The sequence below is a fragment of the Periplaneta americana genome, chromosome 9 (genome assembly GCF_040183065.1).
Source record: "Periplaneta americana isolate PAMFEO1 chromosome 9, P.americana_PAMFEO1_priV1, whole genome shotgun sequence".
NCBI classification, from domain to species: domain Eukaryota; kingdom Metazoa; phylum Arthropoda; class Insecta; order Blattodea; family Blattidae; genus Periplaneta; species Periplaneta americana.
Window position 1 is genome coordinate 168183440 of NC_091125.1, and position 14322 is coordinate 168197761.

At 36.4% G+C, this 14322-nt stretch overlaps 1 protein-coding gene across 3 annotated transcripts in view; it reads right to left on the reverse strand.

Annotated features, from left to right (window-relative positions):
• Positions 1-14322, reverse strand: part of Oseg5 (intraflagellar transport protein Oseg5) — a 39821-nt gene that overhangs the window by 2579 nt on the left and 22920 nt on the right. For all 3 annotated transcript variants that reach the window (XM_069836328.1, XM_069836327.1, XM_069836329.1), the window contains 4 exons: positions 11689-11836; positions 8138-8309; positions 5096-5218; positions 1889-2028 (listed from right to left, as the gene is read on the reverse strand). In XM_069836328.1, the coding sequence (XP_069692429.1) occupies positions 1889-2028; positions 5096-5218; positions 8138-8309; positions 11689-11836 (583 nt within the window). The remainder of the gene's footprint in view (positions 1-1888; positions 2029-5095; positions 5219-8137; positions 8310-11688; positions 11837-14322) is intronic.

The window sequence follows — 14322 nt, forward strand, 5'->3', positions numbered from 1 at the left end:
GACGGTGGTTCCCAAGGTGGGGGACGTGTAAGGAGCTGAAGGGGAGTCGCAAGATTTACAAAATAAGAAAAAAAATTCTTATTAACATAACTCTCTAAAACTGGATTCACTATCCATTTGTGATTGTCGTAATTGTTCCAGTTTATTCCAGAAAATATTCAAAAAGCTATTGTTTAAAATTGAGAAAATTTAATTTCATGTTTACAAAAACAAATTCAGAGCTTGATTATCATGCGTAGTTAAATTTTCTTTGAGTTATGTAATAGACTAGAATGAATAAAATTTATTTTTGTCTAGTAATGACCAGCAATCAAGTTTCCTTATAAATCCGTTGATTTTATTCCTGACTATTATTATGTTAACATCTTGGCTTTGCAAACTACTACCGGTATTCAAAAGTGAATAATTTCGGGGGGAAAAATTGTTCCGGGGCCGGGTATCGAACCCGGGACCTTTGGTTAAACATACCAATGCTCTACCAACGGAGCTACCCGGGAACTCTACCTGACACCGATCCAATTTTTCTCCTCTATATCCACAGACCTCAAAGTGGGCTGACAACCGTCAAGCAACCAACATTGAGTGCACACTAACTCTGTGTGACTTAAATTGTGGTTTTCTGTTAATGAACAGTGACGTATATTATGCAAATCAAACTTTCAGGTATAACGCCTTGTGAAGTTGATTTGAATAATTTCGAGGGAAAAATTGTTCCGGGGCTGGGTATCGAACCCGGGATCTTTGGTTAAATGTACCAATGCTCTACCAACTGAGCTACCCGGGAACTCTACCCGACTATTCAAAGTGTTTAAGTGTTCGAAAATTTCTGTAAGGAAGGCAATCTAAGAAACTAAAGAGATCATGAAAATAGGTTTGTATATTCCGATATTTTCTCTTGCATGAACCGGTACATTAAAAGTTCTGCTCTTAACTGTAAAACTCTTTTCAACACGTTACCCCATGAAAGCCATCTTACTTCCGTGTGATAAAGAATATTTTCTTATAGCGAACTCATGTAGTCACAAATTTTCCTAAAATATGAATTTGCAACACTCTTTCTTTGATGGAATTTACCGCTTTATATTGAACTATAACTGCAGCACAATGATGGTAACAGTTTCAAGTAGATACTAGAAATGATGTTTACTTAATATATCGTATTGTTGTTGCTGCACTATATGCTTATATTTTGGTCGTTATTTGAGTGGTATCCAATGGTTCTGAGTAAAATTGCCGTTATTTTGGTTTTTACAGAAATTTGTATTCTTTAATTGGGTTAAGCCCAATATGAGAGTGGGGGAAAATCTCACCCAGAAGTGGGTCGCAGCTTCAAAAAGTTGCGGAACTGCTGTCCTATGACAAACTGATCAACTTTCGAATATGAACTTAAAACAAAGGGAGTTTTGAACCTTGCTTATATTTGGGTTACCATTCATATTCTTGTATATTCTAATCAGATAATTGAAGCGTCGGCTGGAACAACGTTATAAGTTACATTTAGTAAAATTTACAGGAGCAGCAAAAATGTGTACACGTACAACGTTGTTCTTATAGGGTAGCAAACTTTTGAGTGGACAAATTTCACGTACTGCATTAATGGACAGTTGCAAGCCAAGGAGTATAGCAAAGTAACATGACTTACAACATTATTACTTGGAAACACACCAAATGAAAATTTTGTAACTTGCAACGTTGTTCCAGCCAACGCTTCAATTATTAAATGTACAGCATATGACAATTGTGAAAATAAAATGAAGCCATAAAAATCTATATTGTACTTTTGTGACTATTTCAGAAGAAAGCAAATGAGAAAGAATAATACAATAACTTTTCTGAATTGAAAGCAGTTTCTTCTAAAACAATACAAATTCCTTTCGAGGTAAATTACCTGTTCCAGTTGTGTAGATTCAAATTAGCCATTATTGCTCGAAACACCAATCCGTTCTGTAATAATATACTTTCTGCATCTTGTAAATTTCCACCCAGTAATGCCATCTCTGCCAATTGGGCTGTTCGAAGAGGGATTTTCTAAAATAAAAGAAGATGTGTCCAGAAAATGTGTGAGAAAGAGTTGTGGCATTCTCTCGAGCAATCTACTATCATGCTTCATGTTTGTATTGGAGAAAGACAAAAGTTCATGCAAATAATACAAGCTATAGAATATGACTGTATTAAGAGAGCAAACAAAATATAAATATTGATGTTACATACTTTCCATACCGATTCTTACATAATCCTAAGAAAAGGATTTTTCCCTGAGCGTATTTTTACCAATGGCATTCATACAGTCTTCTCTGTAGATTGAAAACTCAAAAAAGTTTCATATCCATTGTTCAAGAATTAAAACAAGAAATCAATATCCCGAATTTAAAAGAAAACCTACAAATTAAACCAAACCCTTTAACTCTATTAAATATGGAATATAATCTAAATTTAACAGAAGAAATACTGAAATCAGAAGTAAACACTGAAATACTAAAACAATTGTCTTTAGAGACAATTAATATTAGATACCCTCCACAAAACTGGCTTCATTTATACACTGACGGATCCTTGACCTCCAGAGAACAAGGTGCCGGTGCAGGTGTTACGTGCTGTCTCTTCTCACTTTATAGATCTCTTGGGTATGGAACAACAAGTTTTGATGGTGAAATCATTGCAATAAGTGAAAGTCTCAGGAATCTTCTATGCCACATCAATAAATTTAGGAATGCAGTTATATTGTCAGACTCCAAAGCAGCTATTCTATCAATAGTCTCTAAACACACACCTTCATCTCAAACAGCAGAAATAACTAAAATGCGCTCTCAATTAATATCACTCAATAAAAGAATTGTATTCCAATGGATACCATCCCATTGTGGAATCCTGGGAAACGAGAATGCGGATGCTTTAGCAAAGAAGGGCAGCACTGCTACTTACAGACCTCTTACTAAATCTACATATTACTCTGTGAAAAGATTTATTAAATCTACATACTTAGACTTCAACAAACAAAATTTGATAACACAATCCCATGGGGAAAAATGGAACTCTCTGCATCAAAATCTACAGTTAATTCCCGATTTACCACGAAAATCATCTGTAGCTGCATTTAGATTGCAACAGGCCATGATTGTTTGGCCAAACACCTGCATAGAATTGGAATATATCAGTCCCCTAACTGCCCATTGTGCAACTCAAACCAAGAAATGGATTCGGAACACCTCAAAATCTGTGCTTCAGTGGCTGGTCATGATAATATCTTTGAAAAATATTGGAGTGCAAGAGGTCAAATGACTTTGTCAAACGCCTGGCATTAGAAAACAACAACAACAACATTTTTACCAATGATCAAACAAGTATGTCCAGTGTATGTATCTAATGCCTACCCACTTCACTTGCGTGATTCGGGTTTCTATACTGTGGATAGATGACAGAACTGCGATCCATTTTCAATTTGTACATCACTTTGGTGAGCCGCACTGTACATGTGTAGTATCTGTGAAGAGTTATGTCTTGTACTGGAGTGAGTGTATGTGTAAGTGTAGTGTAAGGAATGAATGAGGATGATGATGGTGAGAAAGGGAGAAGGGGAAATCTGGTGCTGGCACGTAGCCTACTCCTGTTAAATAGCACCAATGGGGCTGCAAGGCTTAATTTCCCCATCTGACGGACAAATCACTATCAACAGTGACATATGCCTTCTCTTCATATGCACCGTGAAGAGACTTGGGATTTAACCCAGCCATATTGGTGCACAATCTAGTGATTAGAAGTTGTGCACCGCCATCTCTCCTAGTCCCGAGGTAGAAATTTTACATGGAACTTTATGGCCCTGCCAAGAATCGAACCCGGCTAGTCTGGAGGCAGATGCGCTACCACAGAGCTAACTTGGTGGACAGTATTTCCAATGTATGATTTGTTATTTTCCCAAACGGGAATTAATTATAAATACAGGGCATATCAAAAGTCCGGTAACACTTTCAATATTTTATTACACAAAAACTACTAATGATAGTACTTTCAAACACACGTCAATTTAAAGTCAAACTCTCAAAGTTATTCAGCCGCTTAATTTTCAGCGACGAAGCGACATTCCATACGAGTGGGAAAATTAACAAGCACAACTGTCGTGTTTGGGGTACACAGAAACCTCACAGAATCATTGAACATGGGAGTGATTCACCAAAGGTGAATGTTTTCTGCGCATTGTCACAACGAAAACTGTACGGACCTTTCTTCTTCATTGAGGCTACTGTGACTGGACATTCATATCTGGACATGTTGGAGCAATGGTTGGTGCCTCAACTTAGACAGATCTCGATGACGATTTCATCTTTCAGCAAGATGGGGCTCCGCCACATTTCCACAATGCAATGCAGTTCGTGCTTACCTGAATACAAAGATGTCTGATCGTTGGATAGGACGTGCTGGAGTAAGGGACAGATGTTTCATGACATGGCCACCAAGGTCACCCGATATGACTGCATGTGACTTTTTTCTATGGGGGTACCTAAAGGACCGTGTGTTTGTACCGCCTTTGCCAGGTGATTTAGAGGAACTAAAAACCAGAATTCAAGAAGCTGCCGCCACGGTCACAGAGGATATGTTGAAAAGGGTATGGGAAGAGTTTGATTATCGTTTGGACATATGCCGAGTCACTCGTGGTTCACACATTGAATCTCTGTAAGGTGTAAAACGAACTTTGAGAGTTTGACTTTAAACTGACGTGTGTTTGAAAGTGCTATCATTAGTAGTTTTTGTGTAATAAATATTGAAAGTGATACCGGACTTTTGATATGCCCTGTAAATCTCTCAGTAAGGGTTACCAAAGGAGCCCACATTGATCTTAAGTGAACACACAGTAAAAACAAATTTGGAGACATAATGTTTTATTTGGTGACTATTTCACTTCTCTATATTGTTTCGTTACAATAATTTAAAATCCCACAATGACTTCATGAACATACTGTATTAACGAATTGGCAAACAAAATGTAATAAGTCAGATGAAACCAAGAATTGAACAAATTCAGATAGCAATAGCAATAAGTACCAAATGCATAAAGGATAGCAACTGCAGCTATAGAGGTGATGGTGACACTTTTCCATACCTTGATATGTTGTATATAAGCAACTTTATCCAGTTCGTCAATGGCGGCATAGGCCTCTTCAGCTGTGTTCAAATCTTTGGCATGGGTTGCCATGGCTGCAAGGCAAGCCCATAGGGTATAGTCCTGAAACAGTCAATAAAGGTGGAATATTCCAAAGTTTTATAGATTATTTTTTACTTTTTATAAGTGGATGCTTTAGAAAGAAGGGCAGCACTGCTACTTACAGACCTGTTACTAAATCTACGTATTACTCTGTGAAGAGATTTATTAAATCTACATACTTAGACTTCAACAAACAAAATTTGATAACTCAATCCCAAGGGAAAAAATTGAACTCTCTGCATCAAAATCCACAGTTAATTCCCGATTTACCACGAAAATCGTCTGTAGCTGCATTTAGATTGGCAACAGGCCATGATTGTTTGGCCAAACACCTGCATAGAATTGGAATATATCATTCCCCTAACTGCCCATTGTGCAACTCAAACCAAGAAATGGATTCGGAACACCTCAAAATCTGTGCTTCAGTGGCTGGTCATGATAATATCTTTGAAAAATATTGGAGTGCAAGAGGTCAAATGACTTCATTGTCAAACGCCTGGCATTAGAAAACAACAACTTTTTATAAATATCTTAAGAAGCTTTTGTTCAGTTATAAGTTTGCATTTTGTGCCAGATCTTGTAAAGTGCATTACAGGAATCTACTGCTAGTACAATTATTAGCACTGATATGTTATTTCATAGTCATAAGTGCATTTATGTCATTAACGACAGAAAATTTTAGAACCACGTAAATAACCTAAGAAATCATGTCTTTTGCTTGATATTTCGGGATACCTGTCATTAGGGTCAAGGCTTTTTGGATTATGTATATCTTGCTTTATAAAATTTGTTACATACACCAGTTCTTTCCCTCTGTAGAAAAATATTACGCAACAATATTATTTTGATTGATAACTCCATACGTAGATGAAATTATTGGGGATCATCACTGCGGTTTTAGGCTTAATAGATGGACTATTGATCAGATTTTTTGTATTCGACAGATATTTGAGAAAAAATGGGAGTATAAGCGTACAGTGGATCAGTTAGTCATAGATTTCAAAAAGGCATATGACTCGGTTAAGAGAGAAATTTATATGATATTCTTATTGAATTTGGTATTCCCAAGAAACTAGTTCGATTAATTAAAATGTGTCTCAGTGAAATGTACAGCAGAGTCCGTATAGGTCAGTTTCTGTCAGATGCGTTTCCAATTCACTGCGGGCTAAAGCAAAGAGATGCACTATCACTTTTACTTTTTAACTTCACTCTAGAATATGCCATTAGGAAAGTTCAGGATAACAGAGAGGGTTTGAAATTGAGCTGGTTACATCAGCTTCTTGTTTGTGCGTATGACGTGAATATATTGGGAGAAAATTCACAAACGATTAGGAAAAACACGGGAATTTTACTGGAAGCAAGTAAAGCGATAGGTTTGGAAGTAAATCCCGAAAAGACAAAGTATATGATTATGTCTCGTGACCAGAATATTGTACGAAATGGAAAGATAAAAATTGGAGATTTATCCTTCGAAGAGGTTGAAAAATTCAATATCTGGGAGCAACAGTAACAAATATAAATGACACTTGGGAGGAAATTAAACACGAAATAAATATGGGAAATGCCTGTTATTATTCGGTTGAGAAGCTCTTATCATCCAGTCTGCTGTCAAAAAATCTGAAAGTTAGAATTTATAAAACAGTTATATTACTGGTTGTTCTTTATGGTTGTGAAACTTGGACTCTCACTTTGAGAGAGGAATAGAGATTAAGGGTGTTTGAGAATAAGGTTCTTAGGAAAATATTTGGGGCTAAGAGGGATGAAGTTACAGGAGAATGAAAAAAGTTCACAACGCAAAACTGCACGCATTGTATTCTTCACCTGACATAATTAGGAACATTAAATCCAGACATTTGAGATGGGCAGGGCATGTAGCATGTATGGGCGAATTCAGAAATGCATATAGAGTGTTAACTGGGAGACCAGAGGGAAAAAGACCTTTGGGGAGGACGAGACATAGATGGGAGGATAATATTAAAATGGATTTGAGGGAGGTGGGATATGATGATAGAGACTGGATTAATCTTGCACAGGATAGGGACCGCTGGTGGGCTTATGTGAGGGCGGCAATGAACCTGCGAGTTCCTTAAAAGCCATTTGTAAGTAAGTATATAGTTTTGCGTTACCGTAATAATAATAATAATAATAATAATAATAATAATAATAATAATTCTTTATTTATACTGGCAGAGTTAAGGCCATAGGGCCTTCTCTTACACTCTACCAGGTCACAAAGTATACAGGCAGTTAAAATTTAACAAAAAGTTAAAGAACAGAATACTAACATATTACAAAGAGAAATAATAATAGCATAATAAATCGACACTAAACAACATGAAAATAATACCATAATAAAAAAAAGAAAGTAAAATACATTGGAATATAGTGAAAGCAACAAATGTTAATATGGAAAAACGTAAGGAAGAATAAATCAAAAAAGAAAAGAAATACGAAAATTAAATAAAATTTACGATAAAAAGGCTATGATAATAAATTCATCGGCTGATAAAGAGAACAAAAAGGGGAAAGGAAGGAAAGAAATATATAGCCTATATTTTTACAAAACTATCGCAGAGAAAAGGGCTTATAACTGAAAGGAATCTAATTCAAAAAGTGCAGTTTTAATTTATTTTTGAAACTAGACAATGTCCAACAGTCTCTGACATGTTGTGGTAGAGAGTTCCAGAGATGAGCTGCAGAGACGGTGAAAGATGAAGAGTAGATATGCTGGATAACAAAATTGCAGCCTCAATCTTAAAGGATGGCTAATTTAGGCTGTGACGACGTAAGGGACAACAGGCATGGTGAGTGGTCGATTTAACATTTCTATAGCTGTAATATTAATTTCAAACACGTTGTCGTTGTCTTCTCTATGGAATCTACTGCTTCATTCATAGTACTATAGTCTGTTGTGTACATAACATATAATAGCTATCATACCTTAACAAGTCTACACAACCGAAGAGCATCATCCCAGCGTGAAGAAGCTGCATACCCATGAAGGACTGCGACATATGGCGACACACTGCTGGTGACTAGGGACCCATCCACCCGTCTGATGCCCAGATGGTTGCCATCAAACGATACAACCACTGGACTCTTGCCGAACTCACTGTGGACAACAGAGCAAACAAATCAGGTATTTGTTGACAAGGCAACTGTAATGGAACAATTCTTGTTACTCCTCTCCTCTTCCGGTATAACAATACTCTGTAGTAGTGTGTCCCAATATCTGACCAGTAGAAATCAGTGAAATTATTTTTTAATAAAATTAAATTTCAATACAGTATTGTGGCAGCAGGCCAGAATATTCTGGCTGCGTCGGGGAATGGCACGTGGAAAGGAAGGCGGGGCTCGGGGTTCGGTAGACGCTAGGGCGCGGCACGGAGCAAGGGGAAGAAGGCTACAGGACAGCGTGGCGGAGAGAGCAGGAGAAACGTCTGGAAACAGATTGTTATGGAGGTCCAGAACATTCTAGACGATGGTGGTAAATACATAACACTGTGAGTTGCGACGAGAAGTCAGTTAATTAGTCAGCTGCGAGAGAGCTAGTTAGTCTTGGAGAGCGGAGACATCCAGAGGATCTGAGTTCGAGGTGCAGTGAACTTGAGTGAGTCCGTAACTGTGGCAGTGTCCAGTCGAGTGCGGCGTATCTGGAAGTCTTGGGTTCGAAGTGCAGTGAACTATCTGGAAGGCTTGAGTTCGACGTACAGTGAACTTGAGTGAGTGAGCTAGAAGAACTAGCCAAGGCGAACGAACTGTGAACTGAGAACTGACACATTTGTACATAGTGCTTGATGAACATAAGTTGAAATTAGGAGTACATTGTTGTTCTTCTCAATAATATACCGTACGTGAATTGTCATTGTCGTTCGGTGGAGTGCAATAACGACTACTGTGTTGCTGTGTTGAGTGGAATACCCATTGTTGACGGGTGTGTGGTTAAAGTTAGAAATAAAAGTCACATTATTGTTGTATAAAAGTTACAGTATATTGTATTATTGTATTATTGTCATACCTCAAAATTGTGACTGTTCTTAAAACAACGATAATCTAATCACTTAAACCCATGTTATAGTGATAATTCGTTCCGAAAACACAATGTAACTTCCCATAAACATTCTTCTTTCAGGTTGTAACTTCCAACAAATGTATGTATTACCAGAAATATCTCTTAATGCTATCACATTGAATTAATTTAATAAAGATATATTACATTCATCGCATTTCCTATAGAAATTCAAAATAAAAGCTTAATCAATGCTGTAAAACTCAATAAATACTGAATTGGTATTTAAATAAGATCTATCCTCGTTTATCAATTATCACTGAAATTAACAGCTGATACGTTCTTAGATGGCTATGTTACAAGGACAATGGGCCTATGAAAAGAAATACTTGAGCATGAATGTATGCTCGAGATTGTGCAAATGTTTCGTCATCAAGGAGAAATGTACTGGTAGATAACGTGGCAGAAACTACAATAAAATTAATATAATTTTGGCAATAGTCGGATTTAATGGGATTAAATAGGAAACTACAGTTGATAGAAACGACGATAGTTGATCTAAGTTTACTGTATATGCAAAAGTAAAATCAGAGAATGTAAGTTAAAAGTATGTTAGATTTAATGAACTCTTGTGGTGATATTCCAACAGTCTGTTGCAAAAACATTTAACGGAAGACAGCTCACTGCTAGCGCATTACGCTTATAAGCCAGGGAGCCTGAGTTCAAAATTCCAGTTGCAACACAGGGGAACATGCTTGTAGAGTCAGGACGAATAACAAGTTAAGGGCCATGCCACTGGGATATATATAATATCATTTGACAAAATAAACAGTGCCTGGTATAAAAGAATGAAAATTAATGATGGCATGGTAAAAATGAAGTAATTACTTTTTTGCACGATCGTGTTTTTGTATTTACAGCTATTGCTAGGTCTTGAAAGTTAGAATTCCCACACAGAAACTTGTTGCTAGGGAAACCATTCTTCATAACATAAAACTATACTGAAATAGACCCATTACTAGGGCTAGGATCTTAATGAAATTGCATCTTTTTTCTAGTAAGCCAGAAACATAGCTGCTTTAGTATTCATATGTTATGTGATAAACTGAGTGTTTTAAGACACATTTTTTTGCATTTTCATTTAATTTTGGCCATAAATCCCCATTATTAACATAAAATAATGTTTATTTCCTTTGATTTTTGTCTACATATTTTGTCCATTAATACCCATTATTTTTTTTACTTGGTTATTTAACGACGCTGTATCAACTACGAGGTTATTTAGCGTCGATGGAATTGGTGATAGCGATATGATATTTGGCGAGATGAGGCCGAGGAGTCGCCATAGATTACCTGACATTTGTCTTACAGTTGGGAAAAACCTCTCAAAAAACCCAACCAGATAATCAGCTCAAGCGGGAGTCAAACCTGCGACCGAGTGCAACTTCGGATCAGCAGGCAAGCGCCTTAACCGACCAAGAAGCTACGCCGATGGCTAATACCAATTATTTTGTATAATATTTTAATCGTTTTTCTACACAAATATTGCCATTTTAACATAGTACACTCCAACCACCCCTTCAATATAGACTTCTCTGTACCTGCTAATTCTGGGTAAGTGTGGCCTTGTGGTGAGCTACATGGAAATTACATCAGGTAAAATAATTAATTAAAGTGTACTGCTTAGAAAAAATTATGTAAAATTAAATAAATTGAAATGTTGGTACTACTCGTAGAATTTAATTTAATTACTAGTCTAAATATTAAGTAGTACAAAACCTCTTTTCCTACTAAGCCAATTATGTAAGAACAATGTTTAGGGCATTTTTGAAAGATTTTTAGGTCATAAATGCATTGTTTTAGGACATTTTTCATGATTTATAGGTCATCAAAATCCTAGCCCTACCCATTACAGTGCACTTATTGTTACTTGGTTACATTACACTGCAGTTTTGTGAAGGCTTTGGAATAATATTGTTTTAAATTTTCAATGCAAAATATATTGCATTTGTAACTTTAAAAATATGATCGTTTGTGAAGTGCATTACAAAATCTCGGAAATTGAAAAACTCCTCTGCCCGTTTTTCAAACTTTTCCTCGATTTTGTAAAAAGCACTTCCCAGTCTTGTATCGTAATATACTATTAACATCAGTAAATTGTTAATTTAGTCAATATGATTGTGACAAGTCACGTTTTTTGTTATAATACCAGGATTATCTGAAGTTACAACGAGGAAGAAAATATGTTTATAAGTAACTGATTTGAACTCTCGGAACGAATTTTCGCTATACAATGAGTCTAAATTATTCAGTATTGTTTCGATAACAACAATAATCGAAGTTCTATTGTAACAGAATAATACATAGTAAAGAGATGACTGAAAGACTCCCTAAGGAATTCACAAGGCAGATCTTGGCTCAGAAAAAGACCAGCTTGAGTGTCATGCTGCTCTAAATAATGATGAATTGTTACAGCATATACCTTGCATCCTTGGAGAGAACAGTTTTCTTCATCAATTGCTTATCCACATACAGCACTGTTGGATAATACCAGACGATGAGATTCGTGTCCTGTACAGCAGCCAGCATGTTGGTATCACTGTTCCAACACAACGACTGGATCATGGATCCTGGAACAGCAGGCACTCATATCAGTTCAATTCCAGTCAATTGATTATCTGTCAATAAACACTTTGTAAGGATAGTAATACAACAACTGGATACCTGTTTACAAATGCACTGTAACAAATTTAACGTTGGGACAAGAGCAAATTCCCTGTTGGCTATAATGTATTTATGTATGTATTTATTCACACTGCAAATGGGTATATACCCGGTGGCAGTGGTAACTAATTACACTCAATAATGACAATTAGTAATAAACACAACTAATAAAAAACAATAATAATAATAATAATAATAAAATAATAATAATAATAATAATAATAAAAATAAAATAATAATAACAAGGAGCATCCTAAATTAAATGAAGCATGGTCACTTAAAATAACATTTAAAGTAAATCTAATTTGTATCTAAACCCTAAGTTCGAACTAAGACCCACGAGTGTGACAGGTTCATACCTGCACAAGTACCTTTCGGCACTACATTTATTTCGCTTTCAACTCACTCACTGCACTGATTCTACCTGATTTCAGTAACACTTCTAACCATTTCACTGCTCAAATACTTTGCACAGCCACTTCACTGACACCAACACACTTCACTTACACAATAGACTTCACTGACACTACACACTTCACTGACACAACACACTTCCTCACTGATAGAACATTTCAAATAACAGGATATCAATTACACCCTTTAAATACTGTGTATAATTATCGTCTATTAGTAAAGTCCTTAAGCCTATTTTTAAATACATTTTTGGTTATTGGTAAAGCCTTTAGTAAGTCTGCAGGTAATGCATTCCAGTCCCTGATAGTACGATTGAGAAAAGAAAACTTTCCAGTGTCCGTCCTCTGCCTTCTTTCCCTCAATTTATATGAGTGGTCGTTCCTTGAAGAGTAATTTGGCGGCTGCAACCTATTTTTTATTTCTCTCCAAGCAGGCTCACCTCTGTATGTTTTGAACATTGCGCATAATCGAATTCGCGTTCTCCGGTCCGTGAGTGTGTCCCATTTTAATGGTGAATTATTACGACAACACTTGAGAACCTGTTTTTGAATCTTTTCCAGTGTCTTAATATGTTCTAATGTCTTAATGTGTTCTTCTCTGGCAAAGCAACTTTTTAGATTACTTAGATCTTATGAGAGCAATCTACAGTGTGTTCCATAACTCTGGAATCATAGGCCAAATTCCTAAAAACTTTTTTTTGTTATATTTCTGAAGTACCGTATAAGTAATGTCATTAAGTAAAGAGGAATATATTTAAATGGCCCATTTGTTGCCAGCAGCAATCACAGGAAACGTGCCCTCAAATTTAATCAGTTGCACCAAGAAAGAGAGCTGATTACACTCAGTTGAGTGGGCAATCGTTAAAAACTCCAAAACACGGAATCCAGGGTAGACAAACTATTTAGAGTTATGCATAACAGCTCATGGAAACCACAGTAAATGTACCACCATTTTCCATAATTATGGTCCTGGAAAACAACTCTGGTCCAATCAAATTTTGTACTCCATAACGTAGTACCTCGTTTATCTATACTTTTATTGTACTACAATTTGAATTCAGGTCACTGGAGCTATTTACAGATGGTTTATGTTACTTCTACAGTGTTCTTTGAATAGTTGTATCGTGGACCATTGTTGTGTTCCAAGACCATAGTTATGGGAAATGACTGTATCTTGTGAGCTGGTCATTTTGCCTATGGTTGAAGGCTTATAGAACGCGATGTATAATATATCATACCTCTTTAAGCTCAGCTGTTATAAAATGCAAGTCATTTGCATTATCCTCTTAATGACTTAGTATTAATATTTGTACAATGTGAGTGTACAATCTCAAGGGAAAAAATGGAACTCTCTGCATCAAAATCCACAGTTAATTCCGAATTTACCACGAAAATCGTCTGTAGCTGCATTTAGATTGGCAACAGGCCATGATTGTTTGGCCAAACACCTGCATAGAATTGGAATATATCAGTCCCCTAACTGCCCATTGTGCAACTCAAACCAAGAAATGGATTCGGAACACCTCAAAATCTGTGCTTCAATGGCTGGCCATGATAATATCTTTGAAAAATATTGGAATGCAAGAGGTCAAATGACTTTATTGTCAAACGCCTGGCATTAGAAAACAACAACAACAATGTGAGTGTTTTGGACATTTCCTCGGTGTCACATTTTTCATGTGCATTATTTTCTTCTTGAGTTGTAGATACTGAATATGAACAAAATCCGTTTAATACATCTAGATCGGGAAATTTATCGGCTGCTTATCTGAGAGGAAGCCAGGTCTCTACCTCTAAATGAGGATGTGTGCTCTTGGGAGATAACTGGATTAACACTTGGGTATGTACAAGGTGCCTCCAATAATCGGGCTTTTTTTAATTTGCTGAGAAAATTTTTCCTTTTGATATTCCTAACACAATGTGACGGAAGGCTAGCTTCCTTTCATACAGAGATGTAGCAAATCAGTATCCCCTCCCCG